Here is a 12,967-nt window from a genome sequence, read left to right as displayed (position 1 = left end):
TCCCTTAGTCTGGGATGTAAATTTTAATGCACACCAACATGTCACTCCCTGCTGTTGTGCACTAAAAGTTCCCTCGTGTATGTTAACATAGCACAGTTTGAAACAGGACTACATAATGTGCACTGGGGAACTTCTAGTACATACCAGCAGAGTCTACACGGATGGTTAGTGCGCAACACTCTAGTGCTCATTAGAATTTACACTTCATCTGTTGTGCATTAAGGCACTGTGTAGACAAGCTCCAAGTCTCTTAACTCCCCTATCCTATCCATTAGCCAGACAGTGTCATCTGTCTCACCTATTTCCCTCTACATCAGCAGAAAAGTAGAGCATGTGCAACTCCCATTGATGACAGCAAGAGACACAAGTTCAGCATTTCCTATGTTTGTTCCTTTAGCTTCAGTGGGAGTTGTGCCTAAGTAAAGACATACATAGACATTTAATTTGTGGAATTGAGGCTGCTAAACTCCACAAGCATTATGCACATCTCTCTGTATGATTTGGCTGAAGAGACCCAGGTTAAGACTTTCAGGTCTAGGTAGCCAACAGTTTTCAGCACCGAGACCTCAGTTGTGGAACTCCTCACCAGAGGAAGGAAGATTTGACAGTGTTCGGATTAAAATCTGAAATTTATCTGTCTTTTAGATTCAGATCTCCCTAATTCAGGATTCTGATTTCTTTTTTTTAATATATTAAAAAAATTCAAACTCTTACACATTTTTGGATGGATGCATGGAAAAGAGAGATTTAAGACCTGATCCTGCTGTTCATACTCTAGCAACAGTTCCATTAATTTTACTGGGAACTTTGCCTGTTTATGGACTGCAAGATCAAGCTCCTTTAATAAACAAGAAAGATGTAGAATAATTAGAAATAGAGCATGGACAGGATTTTACTATGTATTGGATTTTTTAGCTGACAAAAGCATGATTATTGTGGGAGTTTTAGACTAATCTGCCCTTACTCTTACTTTTGTGCATAAAGTGTTGACACTGTAGACAGTTTTCATTACATTTTGCAGGTCTGTGGTTGTCTGCTCATTTTATTGGGAAATAGAGCAGTTGGTAGACCTGCTTCTTGTTATCTCCCTTGCTGTTGGATTGCAGTACATCACCCTTGATGCTGATTTTATGTCACTTCCCCCCCAAATTGATATTCAGCCAGGATATTTTCCCAACCCTTCTGTTTGTAGATGGAGAATGTTAGATTAAATGGATTGCCCGACTGTATTTCAGCTGAAAGATTTTACTAATGTCATTTTATAAAAGCCAGGCACAGTCAGAAAGAAAAAAAGATTAGAAAAGTGGACTGTGGTCTACAGGTACAAATCTTACATGTTTTATGGTATCTTAAATTTTGCTGGCTTTTAAACCCCTACTGGGGAAGTAACTAGATATATTCAAGATCTCCTTGAACCTCAGCAGAACCTGAAAAGTGTGTGCTCTTTGACAACAACCACCATGCAAGGATTCTCATTACACTGTAGGTCAGGAGGTGACTGAGTCTTCCCTGTCTTGAACTCTAGGTTATGGGTCTCATCTGCGGCTATGACAGCCATCTTTAACAATCCTTTACCATTTTTAACACTTTTTTTTAAAGCCACTCTTTTTTAGAGGTGTTTTATTTTTCATTACTGTCAGCCTCTCTCAGACGCTCCTCTCCTCTTGGGCTAGCTTTAATTTATCTGGGCAGAGAAGTAAAGTCCCTCTTACTCCCCTGTCTAGACAAAATGGGATTGTGTATCCCCAGCCTTGTTGGGGCCAAATAGGTAGCACACAGAATGAAATAAGCTGCTCCACAGAGCAAAGGGAGATTAAGGGAGGAAGTGTACATTTGGGTCATAATACATTCTCAGCGCAGCTATGTGTCTTCCTTTACTCAAGGCAGATTGTAAGGTTACAGTCCTTTAGATTTAATAATCACATATTATTTAACATTTGTTCATTTTATAAATATTATATATAATATAATATTTGTATGTTAATGGTCACTGCAGCGTCTTTACCTGGAAGGGGAATACATTATTTTCTTATTAACATTACTGTTTTTATTATACTTCTTTACAAAACCACTTGTAGGAAACAATAATTCTGAAAGCTTTCTAGAGGAGTTTTGATAGTTTAAGATAATGTATTTGATAACATATGCCAAATTCTACCTTCAAATATATTCATATAACTCCTATCCAAGTGAGTGGGAATTGCACACATTTATCTGAAGGCAGCATTTGGCTTGATTCGCCTCTCTGTGGTTTTAAACCTGTGTAATTCCATTGACTTGAGCTGAGTTGCACTTGATTTATACCTGTACAAGTAGAAAGACTAACAGGCATAAAATACCAGCAAGAGAAGAAATCTTCTGAATGTGGAATGTATTTTAAAACATTTTCAGTTGCCTTATTTTTTTTGGTTAAATTATATTTATTAATCTCCATGGAGTACATAAATACTTTTGATTCAAAGAGCATAAGAATTATTTTGGTTTAAAGTGAGTTTTCTTTCAAATGAGGTGTTACTTCGCAAAGAAAGGATCTCCCCACATTAGTCAGAAACATCATGTCAGGTATCAGAGGAGACTGCTTTAAGTGGATATAAATAGTTAAGAAGACTTGCTGCTTTCAAGGCAGGGTTTTTCAGAAAGCTTTTAAGAACTGTGATATAACGCTCTAAGAACACAAGACTCACGTAAGATATCGAGATATCTGCTGGGAGTAGTTTGGAACAGACGTGTTTTTTCCATTGGGATTGACAACACTTTTTGATGTAAAGTTTTCTGATGTTCTTGCTTACCATATGATAAAGAAGTGGGCAAACAATTCTGAACAGAATACTAATGTCCTCCTTGAATATATTGTACAAAGATGTTTGTACGGAATTCAGAATCATGACTCTGTAGAGAGTGGATTTGAAGTGATCTAACTTCCACATGTGTTATTCTTAACCTAATGTTAGACGTCCAGGAAGCCCTTCTTTTCTAATAAAATAATAGTTGAATATCTGAGCAACACAATACACAGAGGAGAAAATAAAAATATACATTTCTTGCTCTCCCTTTGCTTCTCAAGTAGAGTACATGATTTTTTCCTGTTTATAACTGCTTAAAATTACTCTCGCACTACTGATCTGTTGTCAAAATAAATAACCCAAAGAGCCATTTCCTAGAGCAATATACAGCACTGAAGATTCTGCAAACTTTTGGAACCCAGGAAACTTCTTCTCCACAGATATTGTTTTCATTCCACACACATGGATTAAGATTATTGTTGAGGTATCAAAGTCCTACACCCAAAAGGGGATTTGAACTACATAGTGCTATTTATATTCAGCAGTTGGTAACAGAGCATGAACATCCATTAATGCTCCCATATTAAACACAACTTTAATTGCAGTTTTAAAGATCTGCTGGTTTTGCTTTTTAGAGTCTGAGGGTTGATTTAATAATATCTTAATAAAAAGCTTAATAGTGCATTAAATTAAAAAATAAGTTTTTTCTTCTTATGAGACAGCAATTTCAGTGGGTAGTTCACTAAACAGAAAACTAAACCTGCTCTGCTGTTTTGAAAATCTGTTGCCTGATTGCAGCAAAGTATAGCACAATGTTGTAAAATCAGCCTTAAAGTAAATTGTTCCTTGATGTAGCACTTCAAATGTTACCAAGCATGTACTTGGATAACCAAGATATGAGCTTTCAGAAGCCTGAACACCCAAGAGAGAATTATTTCATTTCCCCTGCCAGAGATTTGCCCATATTTCTGCTTTATATATTAGCCAACACTGGGCCAACGGGTGGAGGGATATCTGAAAATCTGTACTAAAAGTAACATCTTTTTATTTAAATATTACTTGCTTTTTAGGCACTGAATTTTGGAGATATGCCGAAGTACTTGTGGGAGATTTGGGTACCTGACAAACCGTGGGTGGTAAGATATCAGATCAATGAAATTAATAAACAAAAAATATATATTTTTAAAAGTTAAATATTGTGGGCTGTGTTCCCACTGAAGTCACTGGTCATAACTTCCATGGGGCTGATTGCAACTGGATTACTGTGATTTTGCAGTGTTGTAACGCTGTTCATTTCAGTAGCATCACCCTGGGGTAAAACTGAAATAATGTAGTGGTAAACTAGGACCATGCACTTCGGGAGAAGCAGAAATTGGTCATGCTGCAAGTCTAAATCATGCTTTCAAATACTCTGACACTTGACACACTGTAATCTGTACCCTATAAGTAGCCAAGAAACTTGATTTTTGTGAGGTGGGTAAGATTTAGTTTAGGATGGAAGGTGTGTTATTTCTTTTATTTTTAACAAAATTATTATGGGTCTATTACTACCACTCTTACACTGCCAAGCAGTTACTCATATGATTAATCCCATGGATTTTAGTCACTCTTGTGAGATCTTCTGACCAGTAAGATTAAGGGGGTCAGTCTGGCTCACGAAATAGTACCTTGTGCTACCACAAGTCTCACTAGTCTCAAATGGCTGTCACCTACATGCCTGTGCTCAGTGCTTAATTTTTCATGAAAGAGGTACCAGGGCTCAAGCAATTTTTTTACATTCATAACTGAAGCAGCAAGCCCAGAGGTGATGGGGCTATAAATTGCCAAGCCTAGAGGTGCCGAGGCTCAGCCCTTGCACAAAGTAAGTACTGCCCATGCTGAGGCATAAGGGGAGTAAAACTTTCCTTACGGCCCTGTGTGGAATACCCAGAAATTAGGCCCAGTTAGTGCTCTGCATCTGCTACCTTCTCCCCGCAACCCAAGAGGAAGGAGAAGACTCTACCCCCTAAAGCACTGACCACCACATCTGAGTCAATGCAGGTAAATGGTACTTTGCTACTTCCCCTAGAGTCAGGGGTAAACATGTTCCTAAACTCAGAAGTATAGTTCATTCCCTGTGCAAAGCTACAGTCTGCCCTTTGGTTTCAAAGGACTCAAGCAAAGGTGGCAGCATCTGTTAATTAGTTTGTGAAAAGGGGACATTGTCGAATTTGTATTAATGATCCAAGCCCATTTAGATCCTTATAAATTCACAAGGTTTCAAAGGTTAAAATTCTAAATAAAATCTGAATTTTGATGCAATTTATAAATCTACAAAGATTATAATTCCTTCAGCTCTTCAAACTGCAAGCTTGCAGTTTGAATATTTGTTTTTACTGTGAGTTAGTTACTATTTGGAAGCTAAGAACTGTCCTGCAGCAACTTTGAGTTACATGAGGGCCAGGACAGCTTCCCAACAATCAGGAGGCAACCTTAATTCTGGCATTCTCTAACTTTTAAGTGCTTGGCTTTGCTATCTTAATGATTTTTGAATGTAGTTGTTTTTCTATATCCAATAATAAGCAATATTGGCTCTTGAAGTCTTTATGGTCTACGGATGAATATTAAGCACTTAAATTAATATTTATGTTTTTACACGATGAACGGTAATGGCTCCAGGGTCTCTTTCTATAAAGTCAATGATCCTAAATGTGTATTTACACTCTTGATCTGAGTTTTCAAATGTTCTTGTGTATGTATTTATATGATAAATTGTAACAACTCTGCAGCAAATGACCTCTCATACACTTCCATTAATGATTTGTGTTTAATTTAATATTAAATAGAATATGGAAAGATTAAAGCCACATTGAGTTTCTAGGAACAGTATTGTTTTGTACATTCTACTTTTAAGATCTGATTTTCAAAGAGGCTAAAGGAGTTAGGCATGCAACTCCTATTGAGTTTCAATGGAAGTTAGGTGCCCAGCTCCCCTTTGAAAATTCAGTCTCAAAAGTTTGTTTAATTTGACTGTGGGATTTAACTCGCAAAATTTCTCCAACTTTCCTCGGCTAAATCATTCTTTTTCAAGCAAATCATTGATGTCACGAGAAAGCCAAGCAAACAAAAACAAACAAAGAAATAACAGCAACAAAAACCTATCATGAGATATATTCCAGCTTTTTGGAAAGCCTGAAGATCCATGCTGGGTAACAGTTAATGGGTGTGAACAATTTTGACCTAGATTTTACAGGTGATATACTCAATAGAAGTAATCGTGCCTTTATTTATGAACTAATTGCATCCAAATTTGACATGTTTGGTTTTATGCAAGGATTCCTCTAACTCTCATTTTGTTTACGTTGTAACTCTTATTTTGTTTACATTGACCGTCCGCAGGCACGGCCCCCTGCAGCTCCCAGTGGCCATGGTTCACGGACATTCTGGCTGCTGCTTCTCGCAGCTCCCATTGGCAGGAAACAGCAAACTGCGGCCACTGGGAGCTGCGGGGGGCCATGCCCACATACCGTTAATGTAAACAAAATGTCTCGCTGCCCGCCAGTGGATTACCCTGATGGGCCGCTTGCCAAAGGTTATTGACCCCTGATCTACAGTATACACAATCATTGCAATGTATATTTACAATGTGCAAAGGTTTGTCTCTTTCCCATTCTTTAGTGTCGGGAGGCAGTGTACTTCAGAGACACCCTCTGATATACATTCCCTCCTTGCTTCCTCTGTCTGAGGTATAGGTAAGAGGGGTTTGCTGGACTCTCCAGCAGGCAGGATGTGTTGGCTATTTCCATTGTCATGACAGGTCTGGTAGCTCATGCAGGAGTATAAATGGGGATTTTGTATATCCCTTCACTTCCTTCTGTTGGTGAGTAGTAGAAGTCACAATTTAGCCTTATTTACAAATGCATAGGAGCCATTCTTTCCTCTTGGGTTCATATTCTACTTCTGTTTCCTTTCCAGTCATTACATAAATGCATATACAGAGCAACTGCGAGGATAGTATCAGTATAATATTGATCTTGGTTGGAGCCGGGAAAGGGGAGGGAGTAGTTCCTGAAGTTGTCTCTAGATGGCCAAGCAGGATATTCCTTATTTCAAAGCCATATCTTTCACCACTGAAGTCAGTAGAGCTTTATCTTTACTAGCAAAATAACATGCATTTCAGCTTCATGTTAGCAAATACATGGTAACTTACTTGAGGTAAAATCCTAGTGATGACAAAAGCAGTTGTAATTTTCATGTGTTAGCAAATTGAGGTAAACATAGGGTGACCAGACAGCAAATGAGAAAAATCAGGACGGGGGTGTGGGGTAATAGGAGCTTATATAAGAAAAAGACCCCAAAATCAGGACTGTCCCTATAAACAGGGACATCTGGTCACCCTAGGTAAACAACATGGGGGACTGTAGGGTTTACATTGACCTGGCTAACTCATGTTAACACAGCAAACTGCCTGTGTCTTCAGTAGGATTTTGCCTAATATTAGACTATCTCTATATATTACAAGCTAGGGTTGTGATTCCCCTGCTTGTGTACACATACTCACGTTAGCTCTCATTGAACTAGTGCAAATAGAAATAACAGCGTAGCTGTGGTAGCATGTGTAGAGAAGCAGAAGCACGGCTGAGCACATACCCACCAGTTTCAGGTGGGTGAGAGCTTTCCTGAAGGCGTGTACACAAGCAGGGGAATCCCACCCCTAGCTCTTAGTGTAGCTGTAGCCTTAGTTACCACTTGTTAGCCAACAAGAGGTAAAAACACACTTTTCTTCCTAATGAAGACTCTCCCTAGGAGTTTTGGCACTGAGTTAAGGGGTTGCTGAGTCCTGCTCTCATTCATTGTCTCTTTAAATAGATTTGTTGATTTTTTTTCTTTACCTACCTCTAAATTAATGTGTATTTAGATTTCCTGAATATCTAAAATATATAAGTGCAATAGTAGTAGTTATTGCATCATCTTGGTATTTTAACTGATATCAGTTTTAATATCTGTCATCTGGTCTGTCAGGGGACTACTGTAGATCCTACACTGTCAGGAGGATAAGAGTTGATTATTTAATGGAACTTTTGCATATCTGATTTCTGTGATCAGCAATAAAATATGTGCATTTTTCATGATTTCTGATGTGAATTTAAAAACTGAAAGTCCAGTTTAATTGTGGTCTTGCTCCCTCAGGCATTGCTGAGGCTGTTCTGAGACATTCTACCTTTGCATTGATTCTGCAGGACACCCGAGTGCTGCACCAATTTCCTTACACTTGCTTTAGAAAGGAGCATCATATATTCCCTTTTGTTCCTGCTGCCAGATGCTAGCAGCAGCTCTCAGTGTCAGGCAGGGTAAGTCTTTGGGCCCTTGGGTCCATGGAGTATAATTGGGGACATTAGCGAGTGCTCAAAGACACTAGTTCTGTATTGTGCTTGGCTTCAGAGTGAGTGTGCTGAGGTGGGGGAGGGAAAAGCTCCTTGAAACTTCTTTCCACCAGTGCTTCAGTGCAGTGTTAGCCAGTGTTACCCACAAAGGTAACACAGTCCTTAAAATTATTTTAAAATTAATAAGAAAGACCTGATATATACTTAAAAGAAGACAAGAGGAAAGCCAATCATTCTATAGCTCGGTTGTATCTCAGTTTTCAGGGACTTGAGTCAAATGGGGACCGAATTCATTGATTTACATTAGAGATTAATTTGGTTCCATCAGTCATTTTACAGATTATTCAAATTAAAGATTTAATTCCCCTGGGGGAGGGGGAAGAGTTTGCATTATTCATATAACAGCCATTCATTTAAATGTCATGATCGCTACAGCACGATGGAAAAATATCTGCAATCAAATATATTGTACCCTCACAATGTATGCTCAGAAGAGGCCCTTTATGTGAGGAAGTCCTCTTTGCCCTCTGATTTTGGGTTAACCCCTGAGCTCCCCTGAAACCTCCAAGGGCTCCATGACTCTAGGATCTGAATGAGGATACTGGTGAGAAGTGGGCAAATAGCAGGGATGATGCAAATTGCCTTCCATTGGCCCTGAGGAAATTTCTTTCCCCCACCTCCCATAGTACTGTCTCAGGTTGTCTCTTCCCCATTCTCCCACAGCTGGAACTGTTTCCCATTAAAGAGGGGTCCCCAAAGCAGCCACTATCTGTAGAAGCCCTGTCTGTGTGGCTTCACAGGAACCAAGCTGCTGGAGAGCAGTCGGGGTTGCTAGAGAGCCAGAGCCAATGTGGATATCGATAGTCTCTGCTTCCCGCTGAGCCTACAGAATCCTATGGCTTCCAGTGGTCCTGTGAGGTTTCTGGGATTGTCCCTCTACCTGCTGTATTGGGGGAGCAAGCCCTACTTTCCCAAAAGAACAACTGGAGAGCACTCCTAGAGGAAAACCTCTCAGAGGCTGTTTCCTTTTAGTCCCTTCTCATTTGTTTCTCTGCAGGAGGGGTGAGTCTGAGGTAATGAGACCTTACATACTGTAAATAACACAAACAGAGGCATAGCAAGTCGTTGGAGTGAAAATAATTCTATGACATTTCCCCTCTATGGGGTGAAGAAATACAGGTCTATCAAACATATTTATTTTCATGTAGGTATATGAAAATAGCCATTGTACTATAAACTCATAAGTTAACAGTATTTTAATATTAAAATAATTCATTTAGGAAAAAGTCTCAGTTTGATGTGTTGTAGGTTTGTGTTTGCATGGAAAATTGCCCTATTTATTATCCATTCTGGTTTTAATGAAGCACAACAAAAAGGCAGTAAAATGTATTGAATATATTGAGTCTAAATATTAATGATTGCTGGGCATGTTCATAATATCTGTGCATAATGCTGAAATATATATTCACATAGACACAATGTGTGTCTATCTGTGGGTATTTTTACACACAATATAATGGAGCAAGGGAGGGAGGGGATACCTACAATTTCTTAGTGTACTTCAGTATCAGAGGGGTAGCTGTGTTAGTTTGGATCTATAATAGCGGCAAAGAGTCTATAAGGTGCCACAGGACTCTTTGCCGCTTTTAACGTACCTAGTATTTCCCATGTAGCTAGGAATTTTTCTTCAGTGATTATATATTCTGTATAATCTATTGATACTGTTATCTGAGTCTGATATTTCAAATATCTCAAATCATCGTATGACATCATGGAAGTGAGAAGCAGAGATCATTCATATGCCTGGCCAATTTGATTGCAATATTTTCTTTCTTGTAGAGAAGGAGGTGTTTATTGTGGATAGGCTGGTGTGCCATTATATACAGGGTTGCCAACTTTCTAATTGCATAAAACGGAACACCCTTGCCTCACAGCTGGCCCTTCTCTTAGGCCCTGCCCCCACTCACTCCAGTCCCCCTCCCACACTCCCTCATTTCTAGCCCCACCCCAGAGCCCTCACCCTCAGCTGGTGCACTCACCTCCTCTCGCACCCCAACCCTCTGCCCCAGCCCAGTGAAAGTGAGTGAGGGTGGGGGAGAGCAAGTGATGGAGGGAGGTGGGCTGGAGTGAGTGGGGGCGGGGCCTCAGAAGGAGCAGGACAGTGGTGGGAGCTTGGGGAAGGGGCAGGGCAGGGGTGGGGGAAGTGTGTTCTGTTTTGTGCAGTTAGAAAATTGGCAACCGTACCGGGCAAAAAATGGATGCCTGGCAACCCTCCATATATATATATGTATTCAACACATCTATGTTGAAGATCTGTTTCTTGGTATGCTGAGAAATTTTCATGTTCTGAACATTTTCTTGTGAGGAACATTTTCTTTCTTCCAAATTCAAGGAAAACTTTCAACCTATATAGTGTCACCACTGACAAAAGCCTAGCTGAACAGTGGGACCCAATATCTGAGATGACATTTTGCATTACTCCCTCCAGCTACTTGAGAGGTTTAAAAGCTCTGTTTACAGCTGAAAAATGCTAATGGCCAACGAACCGTTCCAAGCAAAAATAATGCCTTTTAAATACAGTGTGCATGACTTTGGTGATCCTGTGATGCAAGATCTTATGGGACTTGTGCCTCTCCAGTTACCAAACTATCTTTGTGTCACTCGTGTGAGTGGTGAGAAATCACCATGGCATTTGTGTAGGTTACATCCTGTTATTTAGTGTACACCATTGTTTGTATTTTTATGAAGCTAATGAATATGGGGGAAATGAGCCTGTGATGTCAGCCGTTAGATCATTATTACTTCACAGGTATTCTTTGTCTTTTCTCCCCTTACTAAAAGGATTTCTCGTTTCATATGTGGGGAAATGCTATATTAAAAAAAAAAAAAAAGAAAGAGAAAGGAAGGTTGAGTTCCACGGTGCATTAGCCTTTTTTAACCAATTTTGGCCAGCCCTAATGTTGAGTTTAAATTTCGTACCTGCCTGTAGTTGCTGAAAGTTGATTTATGAGTGCAGGGGACAGGATCAGTAGCCAGCAAATTTTAAAGAAAGGTGTGGGGGTGGGGAGGAGGAGAGTTTTATGCCACAGTGTTTCATCAGTGTCAAATTAAAACAATCAATCTTTTGTCAGCCAGCTGCACTTAACACCGTGTTTGTTCTGAGCTGGAGTATTTGTCAGAGAGTAGCCTTGTTAAAAATGTACTAGCTCATGTCACCTTTAACTCTTTGAGGACCTTTTGGGCATACATGCACAGAGCATACGTGCATGAACACAACAACTACGAAGAAGTCTGGATTAGAGTGAATATGGTTGCGAAAACAGCAATGCTTTCCAGTGTTCTCTGGTGCAACAGCATGTTGCATATCACAGGGATTTATTGGCAGCCATTTTTAATGATCTCCACTGTACTTCGTTCATTATGCCATTTCATTGCCAAAAACTGTAAATCTGTTAACATAGTCCCTGGTGGTCTGCTGTAAACTGGTCTGAAATGGGGTAAAAATAATCCTTACATTTTACCCCATGAAAACTAACCCTCCCCCCCCCAATACTGTGACATAGATCAGAAGCTTGAGAGGGCTGACAGCTGCCAAGTGTGTTTGCCAGCAATTCATTTGTACACTTTTCAATTTACAGAACCAGCCCTCAGTCTCAGTTTTTAATTTGGTGCTTTAGATGAAATCCTATTTGGGGAGATCAGCAAGAGGTTAACTGAAGCCGAGGCAGCTGCAGTGGTTAAAAGTCCATAGTTTTGATTTGACGCCAAACTGACATCTAGGTTTTGTTTTCTGTTTTACACTGCTCATTTCCCCAGCCTGCAGCCACATCACATAATGCCACTGTTGTCAAACTTTGGTGAAAAACATTAGAAAGCTTATCACAGTATCATTCATTACCATACATTATAATGTTACAAACCCACAAATATCAGATAAGGAAAAAAAAACAATGGATATTTAACACAGATGAATTTCTGAAAAAGCTTGGCTTTCTCGCTGGGAGGCCTATTGCTCCGACACCCTCCACTACCCCCAATTCAAATCAAGCTAGTGATAAAGTCACACCATTGTTGGAATGTAAAAGGCCACAGATGTATTTGTATACTACAAAGTGATACACACAAACAAAAATTAATCACAATGTGCACAGCATAGCAAATTGTGCTTTCCACTGAACTGTCTTACCTGTCTGGGATGAAAATCCTGACTGCTGAAACATTTATATCCCAGTGGAACTGAAGGATATAAATGCACACATCGTCTCTCGCCCTAAAGTAAGTGGAAAGAGATCTAATAATATATACAGATACAAAAGGTGTATTAACAGTGTTTTGCAAAAGTGAGCTAAGCATTAGTAAACTCATGTGGAAGTGGTTATTGACTTGACCAAAGTCCAGTGGACAACACAAATCCAGTCCCACACTCAAGACTATTTTGGGCTACACAAGAGAATGGCAGTATGAGCAATGTAACAATAGCCACCACAGTCTGTTGATATTGATCATTGGCATGCCAGTTGTGTGTAATATTCTGCAATGGGCCACAGACAAGAACTTTCAACAGAACAAGTTTCTGAGTTGGCTGAATGGAATTAGGACACATGTAGGACATGTATTTGATGAAAGAGTTTAACCATATCCAAGTAACATGCAGGCAGTTATACAAATGGAAAGTATCCAAAAACTGAATCTTTACAGAGATTCATGGACATGTTAACATAGATACTCATGTGTAATTTGTCATATTTAAGCATGCCTCTTGTAATGCTGCTTGAAGGTGGTACAGAATGGAACTGGGAAGACTGTGAAAAGCCATGGGGA

The 12,967-nt window shown here is 39.5% G+C and overlaps 1 protein-coding gene across 17 annotated transcripts in view; it reads left to right on the top strand.

The window, feature by feature from the left end:
* Positions 1–12,967, top strand: part of PCDH9 (protocadherin 9) — an 894,725-nt gene that overhangs the window by 371,811 nt on the left and 509,947 nt on the right. For 6 of the 17 annotated variants that reach the window (XM_073346252.1, XM_073346230.1, XM_073346329.1 and 3 more), the window contains one exon: positions 3,854–3,919. The exons of the other annotated variants lie outside the window; for them this stretch is intronic. In XM_073346252.1, coding sequence (XP_073202353.1) covers positions 3,854–3,919 — 66 coding nt within the window. The remainder of the gene's footprint in view (positions 1–3,853; positions 3,920–12,967) is intronic. 17 annotated transcript variants of the gene reach the window in all.

Source organism: Lepidochelys kempii, chromosome 1 (assembly GCF_965140265.1).
Source record: "Lepidochelys kempii isolate rLepKem1 chromosome 1, rLepKem1.hap2, whole genome shotgun sequence".
NCBI lineage: Eukaryota > Metazoa > Chordata > Testudines > Cheloniidae > Lepidochelys > Lepidochelys kempii.
This window is presented reverse-complemented; position numbering and strand designations above follow the sequence as displayed.